Below are 23106 nucleotides of genomic sequence, written 5' to 3'. Positions count from 1 at the left end.
CAAAGGGAAGTGTAAAAAAAAAAAAAAAGACAACCTACAGAGTAGAAAAAAATAGCTGACAAGGGCTTAATCTCCAAATTACACAAATAAATCATACAATTCAACAGCAAAAAACAAACAATCCCATTGAAAAATGGGCAGAAGACCTGAATATACATTTCTCCAAAGAAGATATATAGATGACCAACAGGCACATGAAAAAGTGCTCAACATCACAAATTATTAGAGAAATGCAAGTCAAAACTACAACGAGGTACCACTTCACACTTTTCAAAATGGCCATCATTGACAAGTCAACAAATAACAAACACTGGAGAGGGTGTGGGAAAAGGGTACCCTCCTTCATTGTTGGTGGGAATGTAAATTGGTACAACTGCTATTGAAAACAGTATGGAGATACCTCAGAAAACAAAATATAGAACTACCATATAATCCAGTAATCCCTCTCCTGGGCATATATCCACACAAAACTTTCATTAAAAAAGATTCATGTACCCCTATGTTCACTGAAGGACTATTCACAATAGCAAAGACATGGAAACCACCCAAATGTCCATCGACAGATGAATGGATAAAGAAGATGTGGTATATACACACAACGGAATACTACGAAACCATGAAAAAGAACAAAATAATGCCATTTGCAGCAACGTGGATGAAACTAGACACTCTCATTCTAAGTGAAGTAATTCAGAAAGAGAAAGACAAATACCATATGATATCACCTATATCTGGAATCCAAGAGATGGCACAAATCGACCTATCTATAGAAAAGAACAAACTCATGGACATGGAGAACAAACTTGTGATTGCTTAGGGGTAAGAGGTGGGATGGACTAGGAGTTGGGAGTTAGTAGATGGCAACTATTGCATTTAGAGTGGATAAGCACTGAGATCCTGCTGTATAGCACAGGGAACTATATCCAATCACTTATGATGGAGGATGATGTGAGAAAAAGAATGTGTATGTGTAACTGGGTATCTTTGCTGTACAGCAAAAAATGACAGAATATCGTAAATCAACCATAACAAAAATTTTTTTAAATAAAATAATAAATTTTTACCTCCCCACAGTATCAGGTACAGTAATGTGCACACAAGTACTTAAAAGTTACATGTTAACTGAATATATGAATTTTTTAACAGCTTGTATATTTACAGTTTAGTTTATAAAGATCATAAAGTGTGTTAATGTTTTCGCCTTAAAGTACAAAGAGGAAAAAATAGGTTTCAAAATTAGGAGGGAGTAATAAAAATAGTTTTTCAAAAATGATCTTAATCTGAGTTAAAGATTATGTGGTATTGTACCATGATATGAGAAATGAATATTAAAACATTGGTCTTGTAAAATATCTAACAGCATACTGGTTAAAGGGAGCTTGCTTGTAAATCCTGAGTCATTCCAGATACTGAAAGTCTATAACTGTGTACATTCCAGTCCTAAAAAGGGAGATACGCCATTTTGTTTGGAAAGCAAATTTTAACTATCTGCTGTCTGCTTATCTCATTAAAAAAAAAAAGTAAGTGCTTCTAGTTTAAAATTCTGGGGAAAACTTAACTGCATATGATAATAAGCATCTCAAATGTCAAGAAGAACAAAGTATGTTTTAAACATGTTTTATATTAGAAGAAGCAACTCTGAGACAGCAGACTATATGGAGCACAGATTATTTTGTTCCTTGAAAGTCTTATATATGCATATGCATATTTATACATATATATATATGTGTGTGTGTATGTGTATATATATGTATATACAAACTCATGTTTTACCTTCATTCTGCTCTTGATCTGCCTCAGGAGTCCTCCAATACACAGATTACAGTATTAATACCCACAAACACATACACACACACACACACACACACACACACACACAGATAGAACTATGGATGGGGATGAATTCTAAAATAATAAATCTAAGCCACCAGTCTCTACTGCTAATTTTCTACCTCGATAGTCAACAAACATTTTCGGAGATTATTCAGCACCTCCAGAAATCAGGCATAGAGTAGTGAAATGTTAGAAAAGGGGAATATAGAAATAACCTATTCTAATCATTTCATTTTTATCAGGTGGAAAAATAAGGTTAAGAGGGTTTATATGACATGCTCAAGGACATTCAAGTCTTTTATGGGTAAGTCAAATACATCAGAGCCGAGAAAACATTAGAAACTAAAAGAAGTCTCCAAATCAAAACATTCTTATATCCTTAGTAGATAAATTATCTGAGTCTTAAGGTTAGCGGATTCTCCACAGCGACGACTGAGTCCACTTGGGGATAAGAAACTATAAAACTATAAGTAGAATATGGTATCTCTCAGATGCTATGGACCAGCCCTTTTGCAGTAAGTTCCTATAGGACAATGGTCCTCAAAATTTTGGTCTTAGGGCCACTTTATCATCTTATAAATAATTGAAGATAAGAACTTTTGTTTATGCATTTATTATTTCATTAAAAATAACAGTAATAAATAATTTCATGTTAAAGTAAATAGCATCTTTTTTATTTATTTAAATTTTTTGGGTAATAGACTTTATTTTTTTGTTGTTTTTAATTGTAGTCAATTGTTATTTCCCCAATACATTTTTTTTTTCTACTGTAAAGCATGGTGACCCAGTTACATTTTTTTGAACTATGTTTAAGCAAAATTTTTGAGAAGAGTAATGGTGTTTCACATTGAAAAGGTCTCTAACAATTGGCTTAGTAGAAGACAGCTGGATTCCAATATCTACTTCCACATTTCTTTTGTGTAATACATCCTTTGTATATACATTCAGTATATAACATACACACACACACACATATATATACACACACTGAAGCATATTAAGAAAATCTAGCATCACACAGATAAGCAGTCAAAAATGAGTATTTTAATGGCCTTTTCATATAATTGTGAATATTCTTTGAATACTATACCAAAACTTGACAAGTTCTAGTTTCTCTCTCTCTCTTTTTTCTTTTCTTTTCTTTCTTTCTTTCTTTTGGCTTTTTAGGGCTAAACCTGTAGCACACAGAGGTTCCCGGTCTAGGGGTCCAATTGGAGCTGCAGCTGCTGGCTCACACCACAGCCACACCAATGCAGGATCTGAGCTGTGTCTGCAGCTCATGGCAAAGCCACAGCTCACTGCACAGCTGTGGCAACACTTGATCCTGAAGCCGCTGAACAAAACCAGAGATTGAACCTGCATCCTCATGGATACTAGCTGAATTCTTAACCTGGTGAACAACAGGAACTCCAAGTTTTGGTTTCTTAGTGGTGGGCTGCAATATGGAATCTGAAAACAAATCACTGTGCTTTGTATACTGTATTGCATTAAAATCCATTAGTTTATCACACTTTTTAAAATCCATGTGTGATTTAAAAAAACATAATGCATTAGTCATTTGGAAAATGTTGGTGCAGTAAGTTACACAGATCTTCTAAATGTTGATACATTTCTTAAAAATAAAAATATCACATTATTAATATTACCATTGACTTAGCAGGGAAGTCTTTAAGTATTGGAAAACTGTGAAGATCAGAGTAGTGAATGCAAGTTCTCCAAAATTTTTGTTTGAAAGTTCGAATTTTATTATTGCCCATAGCAAAAGCATTCCATATATAAGGATTAATGTGCTATTCTTTAACATAATTCCTGCAGCTGAGACATTTCCCTCTCCTCCAAAATGTGTGCTTTCCCTTCCATAGTATATAGTATTACCAGGTAGCACTTAACTGGAGTTTTTCTTTGTTAGCCTTCCGCATACCTAAGTGTAGCCATGATTTGTTCTCACTAATGGTATGTAATTGGAAGTGATATGGGTAACTGCTAAGACTTTTACTCATTCCTCTTTTGTTTTCATGATGCAGATTAATTTTATAGACTGTAAGGTTCTATAGGATGGTGACCCCAGAAGGTAGAAGCGGCCTGGACCTCTAACTCACTTATGTGGAGGATAGGCACTCACTGATGAGGAATCTCATAAGACAGCTTTAAATGTAGGTTAAGGTTCCAGAGAAACGGAAGAGGCCTAAACTAATGAGGAATCTCATAAGACAGCTTTAAATGTAGGTTAAGGTTCCAGAGAAATGGAAGAGGCCTAAAGTTCAAATAAATACATAGATTTGAGCAAACTTCTACCTCAAAGAGATTTCCTCATAGTCACAGTCTAAGCAGAAGCCTACAGAAAAAATTACTTTACAGAAAAAAAAAAAAAAAAGAAAGAAAAAAGAAAACTTCTTTACACCATCCTTGCCTTTGTGAAGCGGTACAACTGCCCTCTTGGTTCCTCTACAAAAGACAGAGGTGTGTAGCAGACTTGTTCTTCTCCAATTGGAGCTCAGTTTCTTTCAGAGGATTAGAAATTCCAACTCTGCTGTAGTTGTATCCCTGGACCACTTTGGTCTCAGAGTGTGGGATTTCCAGTTCTCCAAAAGACTGCTTGCTGTTTCTAGAGGCAGCTATATACAAAATTGAGAAACAAGTGTGCCCCCCACCCCCGAGTCTTTTACATCTGCTTTTGGCCTTTCTACTAACAGCTTTCCTCCTTCCCTCTCACCTATTAAAATTTGATCCCAGGAAAGAATCAAAAAACTACTCACATTAGTCATGAATGAGGGAATAAGGCTATGGTAATTGTTATAAATTAAAACTCTTAGCCTATGATGACAATTTTAAGCCTCAGCATACTTACTAGCCTGTAAAATTAAATGACTGAGAGGCACTATGTGAAATGCTTAAAAGTTGGGACTCTAGAGCAAGAATTTCTTGAATTTGAATTCATATTCCATCATTTATCAGTTATATTACCTTTGGCAAGTTACTTAATTTCCTTATGTTTTAGATTCCTCATTTTATGAATGATGATAAATGCAATCTACCTCATAAGAATATTACTAGCAAGGGTCCAATAAATTAACATACTTTATCAAGTACATAGTTCAAACTGAAGATTTCCCAAAGTTGAATATAAATTATTAAAATTTAATTTTGAGTAGGATATGAAAAGAAATCCCAATTAAACCTCTAACCTACCATAATACTCCAGAGTTAGATGATCTCATTGAGAAACAGAAAAATCTAGTAATGTTTTAGAATCAAATATAAACAATATTTTTCAAATATTTATGCGTAAATAAAATACATATTTTATAAAGATTTTCCATTAATATAAAAATCAGTATGTTTGAAGCAAATATAACTTTTATTTTTCTTCAACTTAAAAATGATCATTTCATTAGAAATACAGTATAAACCCTTTTAAAGCATAATAGTTCACCACCAAGAGCAATTCTACATTTTAGATTATATAAAATGGGTACTGAAAAAATAATAACTTCTGGAACAACAGGACCATCACGAAACAACACATAAATAAGTAATACTTGGAACAAATGTAAATAAGATAAAAGCTCTTGAACAGTATTTCCTCAAGTAAGAGAAAAAAAAATTTGATGGTCTTTGTAACAAACTGTGGAATAACTTAACTGTAGTCTTTTGATGGGTCATTACTTGTTGATTATTTTAAATTTTTGAATGTTGACTATGGCTAAATATTGAAATGTAAAACAATTTCATATATATTATTTATATAAAGATCATGAAAAACAATATCAAATACTGTAGAAAAAAGAATGCCTACAAATTTCAGTATAATCATTACATCTGGGGAGGGAGGAACAGATTTAGGTATGTACAAAAGATCTGTAAATAAAAGGCTTGAAAAGCAAGTATGGCAAAATGCAAATATTTCTTATGTGTGGAAAATATTTTCTATACTTTCATGCATTTTAAAATAAAAATAATAATCAAGCAAATCTAAAAGCAAACCCCTGTGTAAGACAGTAGAATAAGCATAACTAATTTGAACTGTCTCTCAACTCTCAGTTAAAAACTATAAAACATACAAATAGGAAAATTTTCATTAGCACCAGAAAGTAAATATAAAAACAGATGTCATATCTGAAATCTATGAAATGGGAACAAATTTTAAAATGTTTTTGATAGTAAATATACTTTGCCACATAATAGGAAAGTATACACAAGGAGGTCTTGAAAGATTCATATCCCCACTGGCAGAAACTTGCTTAGAAAAGCAAAAGCTGCACTGATATGAGATGTTTACCTGGGAGATCCACTGAGAAGCCCCTTACTCGAGGTTACTTTGGCCTGTGCAGTCCAGGGGCACCTGGTGGAATAGTAAAGCTAAAACATGATATAGGAAACCATGGTCTTTCCTAGGGACTTGATTTTTGCTTTCAGCCTGACTTCCAAGGCCCTTTTGGTTTTTACTCCATAAAAAAAGATTGTCCTTAGATTACAAAACATTTACCACATGAGTAGCTTACAGTGGCCTTTATTTTAATTTTAAAAAATTGATCTCTATATATTCTCAATTTATATCCTGCAGTGGAGGACAAATTTAGTCTGTCATAACATGCCCTGTGAAAACAGGATAAGAGGCCTTTCACTGGAGATTTTTTTTTTCTTTTTTTTTGTCTTTTTGCTATTTCTTGGGCCGCTCCTACGGCATATGGAGATTGCCAGGCTAGGGGTATAATCGGAGCCGTAGCCACCAGCCTACACCAGAGCCACAGCAACGCGGGATCCGAGCCACGTCTGCAACCTGCACCACAGTTCACGGCAACGCCGGATCGTTAACCCACTGAGCAAGGGCAGGGACCGAACTCGCAACCTCATGGTTCCTAGTCGGATTCGTTAACCACTGTGCCACGACGGGAACTCCTCACTGGAGATTTTATTTCCTCAGTGTCAAGGGATACCCTCCAATGGTAGAATGAAACTTTTTGCTTAAATATCTTTCCCTCTTCAATCTGGCCATCTAAGTTTCTATGTCTCACTTGATATTTTTACCAGGTCTATACATAGCTTAGGGAAATACAAGAATTCTCACTAAATTTTGGCATTATGAATATTATCATTAATATCAAGACCTGTTCTAGGAAACTTTATAATTTTAAAGACAAATTACCTGTCACTCAGTTTACAGGAAGAAAAGGGCAAAGAAACTATGAGACTTACGGGACATTTCCACCCCTAAGAACCTACCGGACAAGGACTGATATAGGTAATTGAACAAAGCCAATGGAAGAAAACCACATCTTTCTGGACCCCACATTGGTACCCCCCCATCTATAAGGAATAAAAATCCCTATAGGACAATAGCGGAAGGGGCTCTTCTCCTGGGAGCTATTTGCTCTCCTTTTATAAAGACTTTGCTTGCTTAAAAAAAATAATAAATAAAGACAAATTAAAAAATCTGTAAACATCTAAATAAAAAAGTAAAAATATGATTTCATAAATTAACTGTAAAGAAGGAAAAAATAGCTTTATTTAGACTTCTCCAGTAGGCTAAATATTAGAAGATAATACAGCACTATTTATAGTTTTGTAAGAAAATGTGATTTGAGAGTTTGATATTTAAATTGGAAAATAAATTCAATATTTAAACAAAATGTTTAATTTACATCAGCCTAACTCTCCCACAGATACAAGAATCCTTGAAAATATTAAAAACAAGATACTAACCATTGAAAGATACCATGGAATGAATAAAGGCAGGTAGAAAGTGAAGGGGAGTTGAATTTTTTAAGAAGGAACCTGCAGTGGATGCAATTTCTGTTCACACAGCTGCAGCTTTTTTTATTTTGCTTTTTAGGGCTACACCAGCCACATATGGAAGTTCCCAGGCTAGGGGTTGAATAAGAGCTGCAGCTGCTGGTCTGTGCCACAGCCATAGCAACAAGAGACTGGAGCCCACGTCTGTGACCTACACCACAGCTCACAGCAACTTTTGATCCTTAAACCACTGAGCGAGGCCAGGGATCAAACTTGCATCCTCATGGATACTAGTCAGGTTTGTTACCACTGAGCCACAACGGGAAATCCACCTGCAGCTTTCAGACTGTTATACCTTAGTCTACATGGAATGTGGGGAGATGTAACTCAAACAAAAAGTGGAAATGTTATTTGTTTGAGCAGTCAAAGGATGGGGTATGGGACTCCCAGAGGGCTGAAAAATGTGGGAGTGATAGAAATCCTGGAAAGAAATGGGCTGCAGAGGCAGACTCCCCAAATCTGCATATTATAAAGCTGTACCCAAAACCTTGCCTGGTGTCTGAATTATGCTTGCATGAGGTGGAAGTGAGAGCTGTAAGGTAAGAGAATGGGTGGAAAGAAATAGCGGAATTGCTAAAAGCAGTTTTTGGTGGTTGACCACCACAGAAGACAGAATATCTGGTCTTTGAGTTCAGCCAAAGTAACTGCCTGCTCGAACAAAAATTAACACTGTTCAATGGTGGGTAACAGAATTCAGTCTCCTCAAAGTATCATTCAAAATTCCCAGAATATGTAAGAAGTTACTATACATGAAAAGTAACGAGAAATTGTGACTTAGAGTCAAGAAAGAAAAATAACCAGCAGAAATCAATCTCAAAGTTATCCAAATTTTGGAATTGCAGAAAAGGACTTTAACGCAGCTATTTTAAATGTGTTTGAGGACTTATAAAATATCATTATGGGGAAAAGGAGACCTTAGAATATAAACAGAACTAGGAAAAAGGAACAAATGGAAATTCTTAACTGAAAATACAATGTATGAAATATAATGTTCACTTATCAGGCTTAAGAGTAGATTGTAGACAACAGAGGAATCACTGAACTTAAAATAAGTAGAAATTATGCATTCTATAAAACACAGAAAAAGAAGATTGAAAAAAATAAGTCTCAATGAACTATGGATAATATTAAGCAAAATGACACATGTTAAATTAGCCCAAGACAGAAATAAAACAAAATTTACTTGAAGACACAATGGCAAAAAGTTTCCCAAACTTTGGGGAAAACATCAAATCATAAGTTTAAGAAACTTAATCAGATCCAAGTAGGATGAACACAAAGAAAATACATCAGCACATCACTGACAAATTGCTGAACAACAAGGATAAAGAAAAGAATCTTAATAATAGCTAAGGAGGAAAAAAACAAATTATACAGAGTAGGGACCAGCAAACTACAGCCTATAGGTCCAATCCAGCCCATGGTCTATTTTCCATATAGCTTGTAAGCAAAGAATGATTTTTGTATTTTTAAAGAATTATAAAAAGTGTATGACGGAGATACTCAACAAAGCCTAAAATATTTACTGCTAGGTCCATTACAGGAAAAGTATCTGATCTTAGACACAGTAACACAACAATAAGAATAGTGTCTGGGAGATGGGATTAAGATGGCAGAATAGAAGGACTGGAGCTCAACTTCTCTCCTAAAAACAACAAAATTCACAAATAAAGCCTGAGCAATCTTCACTCAAATGGACCAGAAACCTTAAAAAACATATCCTATTCCAGAAGACAAAGAGGAGGCCACATCAAGAGGTAGGAGGGGTGATTTTGTGATATAAACAACCCCATACCTCCTGGGTGGGAAGCCTCACAGACTGGAAACTAACTGGTTCACAAAGACTCACCTACAGGAGTGAGAGTTCTGAGCCACACATCAAACTCCCACATGTGGGGATTTGGCACTGGGAGAAAGAGCCCCTGGAACATCTGGCATTGAAGGCCAGTGGGATTGTGTGCAGAAGCTCCACGGGGCTGCAGGAAATGGAGACCCCATTGATAAAAGGAGCACACAGACTTTCACATGCACTGGGTCCCAAGGCAAAGCAAATTCTCCATAGGAATCTGGGTCAAACCTGACCACAGTCCTTGAAGGACATCCTGGGAAAACAGGGGTGAACGTGTCTTGTTGTGAGGGAAGGACATTGAAAGCAAAGCTCTCAGGAATATTCATCAACGTGCCTTTCTCTGGAGGTAGCCATTTTGGGAAAATCTGGCACCACCCATCAGTCAGTGCTGAGAAGCCCCAGGACAAACAACAATCTAGGTGGGATCACAGCCCCGCCCCTCAGTAAACAGGCTACCTAAAGATCCCTCAGGCACACAGCTGCCTCTAATCCCATCCAGAGACTAAGCCCCACCCACCAGAGGGATTAGAAGCAGCTCCACCTACCAGTGGGCAGGCATCAGCCCCTCCCATCAGGAAGCCTACACCAAGCCCCCTTACCAACTTTAGCCACAGGGGGGCAGACACCAGAAGTAAGGGAGGCTACAACTCTATTATCTATAAAAAGGTCACCACACCAAAAACCTACAAAAATGAAAAGACAGAGGACTATAACTCAGATGAGGGAGGAAGGAAAAACCCCAGAAAATCAGCTAAGTCATCAGAAGATTCTCAGCCTCCAGGAAAAAGACTTTAGACTGTTGATGCTGAAGATGATGCAAGACATTGGAAATAAACTGGAGGCAAAGATGGATAACTTACAGGAAACACTGAGCAAAGAGATACAAGATATAAAACTTAAACAAGAAGAGATGCAGAATACAATAACTGGAATAAAAAACTCACTAGAGGCAACCAACAGCAGAATACAGGAGGCAGAAGAACGAATAAATGAGGTGGAGGACAGACTAGAAGAAATTACGAATGTAGAACAGAAAAGAAAAAAAGAAACTCTGCAGGCCAGAAGGGAGTGGCAGGATATACTTAATGTGATGAAAGTAAAAAACCTCCAACCAAGATTACTCTACCCAGCAAGGCTCTCATTCAGATTTGAAGGAGAAATCAAAACCTTCACAGATAAGCAAAAGCTGAGAGAATTCAGCAACACTAAACCAGCCTTACAACAAATACTAAAGGAACTTCTTTAGGCAGAAAAAAAAAGACAGCAACAGGAAACAAAAATACCACAAATGACAAGGCTCACCAGTAAAGGTATATATACAGTAAAGATGCGAAATCATCCATGCACAATTATACCACCAAAATCAGAATTCATGAGAAGAGGTGGGTACAAATGCAGGACACTAGAGATGCATTTGCAGTTAAGAGAACAACAACTTAAAACAATCTCATATACATATAGACTCATATCAAAACTTCAGAATAACCGCAAACCAAAAATCTACAATTGATACACAAAGAAAAATCAACTCAAATACAACACTAAAGATAGTCATCAAACCACAAGATGAGAGAACAAGAGAAGAAGGGAAGAAAAAAGAGCAACAAAAACAAATCCAAAGCAATTAATAAAATGGCAATAAGAACATACATATCAATAATTACCTTAAATGCTAATAGACTAAATGCCCCAAGCAAAAGGCATAGACTGGCTGAATGGATACAAAAACAAGACCCATATATATGCTATCTTCAAGAGTCCCACTTCACTTCTAGGGACATATACAAATTGAAAGTGAGAAGATGGAAGAAACTATTCCATGCAAACGGGGATCAAAAGAAAGCTGGAGTAGCAATACTCATATCAGACAAAATAGACTTTAAAATGAAGAATATTTTCAGGGTCAAAGGTCATTACACATTGATCAAAGGATCAATCCAAGAAGAAGATATTATAATTTTAAATATCTACGCACCCAACATAGGTTCACCACAATATATAAGGCAACTGCTAACAACCTTAAAAGGGCAAATCAGCAATAACACAATCATAGTGGGTGACTTTAACACCACACTTACAGCAATGGATAGATCAACCAGACAGAAAATCAATAAGGAAACACATGCCCTGAATGATGTATTAAACCAGATGGACATAATAGATATTATAAGATATTCCATCCAAAAGCAATAGAATACATATTCTTCTCAAGTGCACATGGAACATTCTCTAAGATGGATCACATCCTGGGCTACAGATCCAACCTCGGTAACTTTGAGAAGTTGAAATCATATCAAGCATCTTTTCAAACCACAATGCTGTATGACTGGAAATCAACAACAAGAAAAAATCTGCAAAAAACACAAACACGTGGAGACTCAACAACATGCTACTAAACAACCAATGGATTGCTGCAGAAATCAAAGAGGAAATTAAAAAATACCTAGCAGCAAATGACAACGAAGATATGACACTCCTAAACCTTTGGGATGCAGCAAAAGCAGTTCTAAGAGGAAAGTTTATAGCAATACAAGTCGACCTCAGGAAACGAGAAGAAGTGCAAATAAACAAGCTAACTTTACATCTAAAGCAGCTCGAGAGAGAAGAACAGACAAGACCTAAAGTTAGTAGAAGGAAAGAAATCATAAAGACCAGAGCAGAAATCAATGAAATAGAAACAAAGAAAACCATAGAAAAGATCAATGAAATGAAAAGTTGCTTCTTTGAAAATATCAACATAATTGAAAAACCTTTAGCCAGACTTATCAAGAAAGAGAGAGGATTCAAATCAATAAAACTAGAAATGAAAAAGGAGAAGTAACAACAGACATCACAGAAATACAAAGGATCATAAGAGACTACTATATGCAACTATATGCCAATAAAATGGAAAACCTAGAAGAAATGGACAAATTCTTAGAAAAGGACAATCTTCCAAGACTAAACCAAGATGAAATAGAAAAGATGAAAATCATAAGAACTGAAATAGAAACTGAGATTAAAAAACTTCCAACAAACAAAAGTCCAGGACCAGATGGCTTCATAGGAGAATTCTATCAAACATTTAGAGAAGAGCTAACACCTCTCCTTCTGAAACTATCCCAAAAATTGCAGAGGAAGGGATACTCCCAAACTCATTCTAGGAGGCCACCATCACCCTGAAGCCAAAACCAGACAAAGACTCCACAAAAAAAGAAAACTACAGGCCAATTTCACTGATGAACATCGATGCAAAAATCCTCAACAAAATACTAGCAAACCGCATCCAACAATACATTAAAAGGATTGTCCATCATGATCAAGTGGGATTTATCCCAGGGATGCAAGTGTTCTTCAATAGCCGCAAATCAATCAGTGTGGTACACCACATTAACAAACTGAAGCATAAAAACCACATGATCTTCTCAATGACATGGAAAAAGTCTTTGACAAAATCCAACACCCATTTCTAATAAAAACCCTTCAGAAAGCGGGCATAGCGGGAACCTACCTCAACATAATAAAAGCCATATATGACAAACCCACCAAAGAATTCCCACTGAGATCAGGAACAAGACAAGGATGTACGCTCTCACCACTACTCTTCGACATAGTTTTGGAAGTCCTAGCCACGGCAGTCAGAGAAGTAAAAGAAATAAAAAGCATCCAAATTGGAAAGGAAGAAGTAAAACGATCACTATTTGCAGATGACATGATACTATACCTAGAGAATCCTAAAGACTCTACCAGAAAACTGTTAGAGCTCATCCATGAATTTGGCAAAGTCACAGGATACAAAATTAATACACAGAAATCAATGGCATTTCTATACACTAACAATGAAAGAGCAGAAAGAGAAATTAGGGAAGCAGTCCTGTTTACCATCACATCCAAAAGAATAAAATACCTAGGAATAAACCTACCTAAAGAGACAAAAGACCTGTACTCTGAAAACTATAAGACACTGATGAAAGAAATCAAAGGTGACACAAATAGATGGAAAGATATACCATGTCTGTGGATTGGAATAGTTATTATTATCAAAATGACTATACTACCTAAGGCAATCGACAGATTCCATGCAATCCCTATCCAATTACTAAGGATACTTTTCACAGAACTCAAACAAAATATTTTAAAGTTTGTTTGGAAGCACAAAAGATCCAGAATAGCCAGAGAAAACCTGAAAAAGAAAAATGGAATTGGAGCAATCAGGCTCCCGGACTTCAGGCTATACTACAAAGTAACAATCATCAAAACTGTATGGTACTGGCACAAAGACAGAAATAGAGATCAGTGGAACAGGATGGAAAGCCCAGAATTAAACCCACACACCTAAAGACAACTCATCTATGAGAAAGGAGGAAAGAATATACAATAGAGAAAAGACAGCCTGTTCAATAAGTGGTGCTGGGAAAACTGGACAGCCACATGGAAAAGAATGAAATTAGAACACTTCTTAACACCATACACAAAAATAAACTCAAAATGGATTAAAGACCTAAATGTAAGACCAGATACTATAAAACTCTTAGAGGAAAACAGGCCAAACACTCTCTGACATAAACAACAGCAACATCTTCTCAGATCCATCTCTGAGAGTATTGACAACAAAAACAAAAATAAATTAGTGGGACCTAATCAAACTTAAAAGTTTCTGCACAGCAAAGGAAACCTTAAACAAAATGAAAAGACAACCCACAGAATGGAAGAAAATCTTTGCAAATGAATCAATTGACAAGGGATTCATCTCCAAAACTGATAAACACTTTCTGCAACTCCATACCAAAAAAACAAACAACCCCATCAAAAAATGGGCAGAAGATCTAAACAGACAGTTCTCCAAAGAAGACATACAGATGGCCCAAAAACACATGAAAAGATGTTCAACATCACACATTATTAGAGAAATGCAAATTGAAACCACTATAAGGTACCACCTTATACCAGCCAGAATGGCCATCATCAAAAAGTCTACAAACAGTAAGTGCTGGAGAGGGTGTGGAGAAAAAGGAACCCTAGTACACTGTTGGTGGGATTTTAAATTGGTGCAGCCACTGTGGAAAGCAGTATGGAGATTCCTCAGAAAACTCAAAATAGAACTACCATTTGATCTAGCAATCATACTCCTGGGCATCTATCCAGAGAAAACCACGTCTCGCAAAGACACATGTATTCCAATGTTCACTGAAGCACTATTTGCAATAGCCAAGACATGGAAACAACCTAAATGTCCATCAACAGAGCAGTGGATCAAGAAGATGTGGTACATATATACAACGAAATATTACTCAGCCATTAAAAGAAATGAAATACCGGCATTTTTAGCAATATGGATGGACCTAGAAACTATCATGCTAAGGGAAGTCAGTGATACAATGAGACCCCAACATCAAATGCTTTCACTGACATGTAGAATCTGAAAAAAGGACAGACTGAACTTCTTTGCAGAACAGATGCTTACTCACAGACATTGAAAAACTTATGGTCTCCAGAGAGACAGGTGGGAGGGTGGGGGGATGTGCTTGGGTTATGGAATGGAAATCCTGTGAAATTGGATTGTTATCACAGGATCATTATGCAACTACAGATGTGATAAATCCATTTGAGTAATAAAAAAAAAAGAATAGTGTCTGACTTTATCTTAGAAATTAAACAAACCAGAACACAATGGAACGATATCTTGCTGAAAGAAAAAAGAAAAATGAACCCAGAGTTCTACAAGAATCCCACAAGAATATCCTACAATAATAAATGCAAAATTAAAATTATTTTTAGATGAATAAACTTGATAAAATTCATTGCTAGCAGAACTGAACTACAAGAACTTCCCAAAGGTAGTTTTTCAAGCTGAAGGGAAATGACACCACATGGAAACCCAAATTTATAGGAAGCAATGAAGATTCAGGAATGGTAAATAGGTGGATAAATATAGAAGACTATTTTTAAGTCTTCTCTTAATCTTTTAAAAATACATATAATCACTCCTACTTCTAGCTATGATGGAGTAATAGGAACTAGATTTGCTCTTTCTTAAACAACTAAAAAATTTGGACAAAATATATAAAACAATGGTTTTCAAGTGTTACACAACAGGCAGCACAGGACAATAATCCCCACCCCCTCACCCTAGCCCAGAGAAGGAAACCTAATGAGGGAAACTTCAACTGTCTCATCTTTTTGCCTCTAAAAAAGAAACTTCAGGCCATGGAGTTAAGTGGTGGGACTCCTAACAGAATTGAGTTGAGAAATACAATTGAGCATTCAGGAAGGTTAAGACAAGCTAAAATTCACAGGTTAGCATAATATAGAGGATACAAATGCACAAAGAGAGCATTCTGAGGGTCTTCAGAACGTTATCCTTGATTCTTTTTCTGAAATTGGTAAAAATTAAAAACAAACAAATGAAAAATAGGAAAAAGAAGGCAGAACAACACTTTGAGCTTACATGAAGCTTGTATTCCAGACAGCCAGATGGGAAACAGAACATGGGGTAGAATACTAAGAAGGGTATTGCCTCAGTAGAGGAAGCAAGCTAGGCCTAAGCAAAAGACTTCTCTGGTTCCACCCAATGAAGCTTAAAACCAAGCCAAGAAATGTCTAGGCCCAGATGACTTTATTGGTGAATTCCACCAAACAGGTAAAGAAGAATAAATACCAATTTTATAATAACTCATTTAGAAAAGAGAAAAGGAAGGAACATTACACTTACTACTAAAATGAGACAGGATAGTACAGGAAAAGAAAACAAAATTTTAGCAAACTGAATTCAGTAGCACATGAAAAGGTTAATACACAATAGCCAAATGGAATTTACTCCAGGAATGAAAGGTTGGGTTAATATTTGAAAAATCTATCAATGTAATTTACTATATTAAAAGACAAACAGTATTTTCATCTCAGGAGATGCTAAAAAGCATCTGTCAAAACCCTACATCTGTTTGTTAAAAAAACAAACAATGACAATTAAAAATCTCTTTTCAAACTAGGAAGAAAATGAAACTACCACAACCTGATAAAAGACATCTATAAAAACCTTGTGCCAAAATCTGTTTAAAGGTAAGTAACCTAACACTTTCCCTCTAAGATCAGGAAGGGCAAGATGTCTACTTTCACTACTTTTAATCAACATCTTCTTAGAGAACCTAGCCATAGGCTAGTAAAAGAAATAAAAGGCATGTAGATTGAAAAGCAAGGAGTAAAATGTTCTTTATTCTCAGACAATCAGATGACATGATTGTCCAAGAAGAAAATCCTAAGAAATGTAAAATGTCTACTAGAACTAATAGGCAATTTAGTAAGATCAAAACATTTTTCTATAGTGTTTTCTATATATTAGCAGTGAACAATCAGAAATAGAAATTAAAATATCATATGAATGTTATTTTAGAAATATGGAGTTCCCATTGTGGCACAGTGGTTGACGAATCCAACTAGGAACCATGAGGTTGCAGGTTCGGTTCCTGGCCTCACTCAGTGGGTTAAGGATCCGGCGTTGCCGTGAGCTGTGGTGTAGGTTACAGAAGCAGCTTGGATCCCGCGTTGCTATGGCTTTGGCATAGGCCGGAGGCTACAGCTCTGATTCAACCCATAGCCTGGGAAGCTCCATATGCCACGGGAGCGGCTCTAGAAAAGGCAAAAAGACAAAAAGACAAAAAAAAAAAAAAAAAGAAAGAAAGAAAGAAAAAGAAAAAAAGAAATAGGCACAACATCTATACAGTAAAAACTAGAAAATATTGCTGAGATAAATGAAAGAAGTTTTAAATAAATGTGGAGATATTTTATGTTTCTAGATTAAAAAACTCAATATTGCTAAGATGTTAACGCTCCCAGAGTTGATAGATTCAACAAAATTCCAACTAACATTCCAGAGAATATACTTTGAAAACCGACGGCATTTAAAAAACTATAGAGAAATGAAACGAATCTGAATAGACAAAATAATTATTTAAAAGAACAAAGTAAGAGAACTTAACATTACCTGACTTCAAGATATATTGTAAAACTAGTTATCAAGGTAGTTCGGTATTGGCATCACTGAAACAAAATTCAGAGTACAGACATAGACCAATCAACATATGATCAAATGTTTTTTTTTTCCTTTTTTTTTTTCAGGGGGGCTGCACCTGCAGCATATGGAGGTTCCTAGGCTAGGGGTCAAATCGGAGCTACAGCTGCCAGCCTACACCACAGCCATAGCAACCTGGGATCCAAGCCACGTCTGCAACCTATACCATAGCTTAAGGCATCACTGAATGCTTAACCCACTCGGTGCGACCAAGGATTGAACCTCATTGTTCCTAGTCAGATTCATTTCTACTGCACCACAATGAGAACTCTCTCAAATGGTTTTTTGACAAAGTTTTCAAGATAAACAATGGGCAAAGGATAGTTTTTTCGATGAATGGTGCTTGGAATATTGTGCAAAAAATTGATTCTCAGTTCAAAGAAATGGAAAGATACCCCATGCTCCTGGTGTGGAAGAATTAATATTGTTAAAGTGACCACACTACTCAAAGAAATCTACAGATTTAATGCAATCACTATTAAATCACCCATGACATTTTTCATAGAACTGGAACAAATAATCCAAAAATGTATATGGAAAAATAAAAGACCAGGACTGCTAAAGTGATCCTGAGTATCATTCAAAAAGATACATGCACCTGTATGTTCATAGCAGCATTATTCACAATAGCCAAGACATGTAAATAACCTAAATGTCCATTGACAGATGAATGGATACAGAAAATGTGGCACATACATACAATGGAATACTAGTCAGCCATAAAAAGAACAGAATAATGCCATTTGTAGCAACATGGATGTACCTAGAGAGTCTCATACTAAGTGAAGTAGGTCCGAAAGAGAAAGACAAATATCATATGATATCACTTATATGTAGAATTTAAAATATGGCACACAAAGAACCTATCTGGAAAACAGAAACAGACTCACAAACATAGAAAATAGTCTTGTGGTTGCCAAGGGGGAGTGGAGAAGGAGTGGAATGGACTGGGAGTTTGAGGTTAGTAGATGCAAACTATTACATTTAGAATGGATAAACAATAAGGTCCTGCTATATAGCACAGAGAACTACATACAGTCTCTGGAGATAGACATGAAGGAGGATAATATAAGAAAGGGAATGTGTATGTATGTATGACTGAGTCACTTTGCTGTTCAGCAGAGATTGGTACAACACTGTAAATCAATTATACTTTAATAAAGAAAATAATAGGAAAAAATGATCCGCAATGCTTATTTAACATAATTTTCAAAAATTACTCAAAATGAATTAGAGAACTAAATGTTAGAACTACAATTATAAACTATAAAATTATATACTATAAAATTTGTAGAAGAAAATATGGGAGAAAATCTTGGGAAAGTTGGGTTTCACAAAAAAATCCTTACATTTTTTTTTCTTTTCTTTTTATGGCCATATCTGCAGCATATGGAAGTTCCTAGGCAAGGGGTCGAATTGGAGCTGCAATTGAAGGCCTATGCCACAGCCAAGGCAACACCTGATCTAAGCTGCATTTGGAACCTATGCCACAGCTTGTGGCAATTCTGGATCCTTAATCCATTGGGCAAGGCATGGGATCAAACCTGCATCCTCATGGACACTATGTTGTGTTCTTAACCTGCTGAGCCACAACGGGGAACTCCCAAAGTCTTCAATATGACACAAAAGAGCACAAACTATAAGAGAATATTTGTACAGGATTGTTAAAGGATTTATGTCTAGAATATATAAAGAATTCTTATAACAGAATAAAAAGAAGACAAACATCCCAAATACAAATAGCCAAAAGAGAAACATACTTCAGCAAAGATATACATATGGCAAAGAAGCACATGAAAAGAAGCTCATCATACTTAGTCATTAGAGGACTTAAAACAAAACCTAACTAAATACCAGTACATAACAACAAGAATGACTAAAATTAAAAAGTGTTAGTGAGAAAGTAGGGTAACTATAACTTGTATACTGGAAGAATGTGTAATTTTGGATAAGTGGATAAGCAATTTCTAAAGTGTTTTATATATATATATATATATATACGTGTGTGTGTATATATATATATTTACCATAGTAAGCAGTCTTCCTCTACTAGATCTTTACCAAAGATAAATGGAATCCTGTACTTATACAAAGGTTTGTACATGAATGTTCACAGTAGCTTTATTTATAATAGCTAAATACTGGAAACAATGCAAACATCTACTAACATGTGAATGGATAAACAAATCATGGTATATCCTTACTATGGACTATTACTCAGCAATACAAGGGAACAAACTATTAACATAAGCAATAAGATTAATAAATCTCAAAATAACTACGTAGACCAAAAATGCCAGATAAAAGATAGCACTTATTCTATGATTCATCCCATTTATATAAAATCCCAGGAAAGGCAAACCAACCTGTAATGACAAAAATCACATGAGTAATCGCCTAGGGTTTGAGAAAGAGGGAGAAATTGCAAAAAAGACTAAGGAATTTTCAGGAATAGTGGGTTTCCCATCATGAAAGCTGTGATAGTTTCATGAGTTTCTACATATGTCATCTTATCAAATTTTGCATTCTAAATATGTCTTTTATTGCATATCAATTAGATCTCAATAAAGCACAAATAAATCATGTAGTGACAAATAAAAAATCTTAACACTACATAACATGAGGCCATTATTCATGTAGTGAATGTCTAATATATATGACAATAATAGCAGAAAAGAAAAAGGGGAGTACATATAACTATCCTGCCCCAAGTTCCTACATTTTTAGTGAAGTAGGACAACGTTAACTTTAAGTAGTATTTTAATAATTTAAAGATATATATTATAATCACCAAGGTAATCTCAAAAAACAAAAAAAAACAAAAAACAAACCCAAAGAGGTATGGGCAAATAGCCAATAGATGAATTAAAATGGAATACTAAAAATATTTGATTAATTAAATGAAGACAGGAAAGGGATGTGGAGAAGAGGGGGATAAAACTGAAAACAAACAGGAACAAATATAATAAAAACAAACCTAACCATATCAATAATTACACTGAATGTAAATGAAGCACTCCAATTAAAAGGAAGAAATTGAAAAACTAAATAAACCAATATTTGACTATAGGTTGTTTACAAGAAATACACTTTAAACCTAAAAACATGAACAGGTTGTAAGTAAAATGGGAAACTGACACTAAACAAATCGCATGCATAAGAAAGCTGAAGTGGCTTTATTAATATCAGACAAAATAGAACTCAATAGTAGAAGAATTACCATATATACAAAGAAACATTTCACAGGTAAATGGTTAAAAGGAAAACATAATAATAATAAATGTGTATGTGTCCAATAATTTAAAAACACATAAATAAAAAATCAACAGAATTAAGGGGAGAACTAGATAATTCCACAATTGTAGTTGGAGATTTTAACATTCCCTTTCAATAATTAATAGAACAATCAAATATCATAAAGAGATGGGACTGGAATTAGCAAACTTTTCTATTAAGGTCCAGATAGTCAATATTTTGGGCTTTGTGGGCCACATGAGATTTCTGTGATATAGTCTTTATTTATTTATTTTTAACAATTCTTAAAAATGTAAAAACCATTCTTAGCTGAGGATGTATAAAAACTGGCTTCAGGCTAGACTTGATATACAGGCTACAGTTTACTGAAACTTGATATGTAAAATCTGAGTATCACTATCAACCATGTTGATCGAATTGAGATTTCTGCAACAGTTGCAGAAACACATTCTTCTCATGAGCATAGGGAATGTTCGCCAAGATAGACCATGAACTATACCATAACACAAGTATCAATAACTGCAAAATATTGTACAGAGTATATTTTCAGACCACAGTATTTATAAAATTAGAAATCAGTAACTATAAGGTATCTAGAAAAACTCTGAATATTTAAAAATTAAATAATATTAAATATCTAAATAATCCATGTATCAAAATAGGAATTATACTGGGTATTAGAAAATATTTTGAATTAAATGATAACAAAAATACAACATAATCTAAATTTTCAGAAGGTAGGTGAAATGGTACTTAGGGAAATTTATAGATTTAAATGCTTATATTAAAAAAGAGAGAGAGAATGTAAAACAAATAGAACAAATTACAACAATTAGTGGATAAAAGATATTTGGGAGTTCCTTATACTACTCTACCAATTTTCTGAAGTTAAAAATTTAACAAAGTAAAAAGCTCCTCCAAACCTCCTTAATTTTATACTCAACCAAGTTTTTATTCACATATGAGACTAAGAAGCCAAAACAGTTATTTAAGACTGGGCAAGATAGTGGAATACTTCTCTTGCCATCCAAAAAAACAAATATGTAAGAAGTTTTATAAAAATTAGGGTGACATTAATAAACAATAAATTTCTCATAACTACCAAAAGACAGAAATCAGACAGGATAGTATCTATGGAGGTAAGAGTAGGAGGAAAATCAAAGTATTAATCAGAGAAACAGTAGTTAATTAAATAATTTTAGAATCAGAAATGAACTGAAAAGCAGCTTTCAGAAGAAGAGGTAAGTTCCTCCTTCCCCTGATCTATATAAAGAAGCAGGATAGAAAGATATTTCCCTCTACACTAATAGTTCTTAACTTTGTCTGCTTGTTGAAATTATCTGGGTAGCTTTAAAAAATATTGAGCCTGAGATTTTAATTTAATTGGTCAGAAATAAGACCTGAGCACCAGACCTATGTTTAGCATTGGAAACATAATATAAACAAGAGAGAAGTAGACTTGCCTTAAAAGGCTTATTAACGTAGAGTTATTGAGAAATTTGGTCCTGGTACAGGAATTTGGCAGGTAGAAGAGAATATGAAAATATATCCATGTGAACTGGTATTTCAAGTAGTATGTAGGTGGACTATTTAAGAAATAAGCATTTGGAAAAAAACAAATTACTGGAACACAACTACTTCCTTTATAACAAAATAAATCCCAAGTGGATTAAAGAGTTGAATAAAACACGGAAACTAAAAAGTACTAGGAAAAAAAGATAGATTTAAAAAAAATTGTCCTGACAAACATTCCACAAAACTGAAACTCTACAAAAGACAGTGTTTCAATTTAATGAATAAAAATTTTAAACTCATCGGTCAATTAAACATACTATTAACCAGCTAGCAATATGGCTAAGAAGAATATTTATAGTAAACCTACAAGTTCCTCCAAAGCAATGTAAAAATATGCAAATGAGAAAATGACTTAAACATGTACCACTTTTATAATGAAAAACTAAAAGGTAAAGCAATATTCAAATTACTATAGCACCAATCTATGAGTTATTTTAAGTACCTCACCAAAAAATAAATTAGAAAATTCTGACAAATAAATAAACACATACTTGGTTTTGGCTATTTCATTCTGCAGTATGTAATAAATTTACTTACAATTTGATATGCGTTCTTGACTTCTTGCAATCCTGTCTTTTATAGAGTTTGAAGGTGTTTTCTTGCTACCATGAATGGTTGTTGTGGTGAGGTCCTTCAGTTTCCAGTGGGTCCAAAAGCCTTTTTGAGGTTTTAAACCTGTTAACATAAAATGTATATTTAGGCAAAGAAATTGAGATTTTAAAAATATCTTTTAATTTGTCAAAGCCTTTTAAGT

The 23106-nt window shown here is 34.8% G+C and overlaps 1 protein-coding gene across 8 annotated transcripts in view; it reads right to left on the bottom strand.

Annotated features, from left to right (window-relative positions):
* Positions 1–23106, bottom strand: part of FAM227B (family with sequence similarity 227 member B) — a 229275-nt gene that overhangs the window by 156480 nt on the left and 49689 nt on the right. For 4 of the 8 annotated variants that reach the window (XM_084970596.1, XM_084970594.1, XM_021073720.2 and 1 more), the window contains one exon: positions 20676–23027. In XM_084970596.1, the coding sequence (XP_084826722.1) occupies positions 22882–23027 (146 nt within the window). In that variant the 3' untranslated portion in view covers positions 20676–22881. Of the gene's footprint in view, positions 1–5172; positions 6176–20675; positions 23028–23106 lie in introns of those variants that run through there. The other 4 variants (XM_084970593.1, XM_084970592.1, XM_021073744.2 and 1 more) reach the window with 2 other exon arrangements.

The sequence above is a fragment of the Sus scrofa genome, chromosome 1 (assembly GCF_054392235.1).
Source record: "Sus scrofa isolate SSC_HxYL_T2T_F1_AM1 chromosome 1, Sscrofa_HxYL_maternal_Yorkshire_Landrace_v2.0, whole genome shotgun sequence".
Taxonomy (NCBI): Eukaryota; Metazoa; Chordata; class Mammalia; order Artiodactyla; family Suidae; genus Sus; species Sus scrofa.
This window is presented reverse-complemented; position numbering and strand designations above follow the sequence as displayed.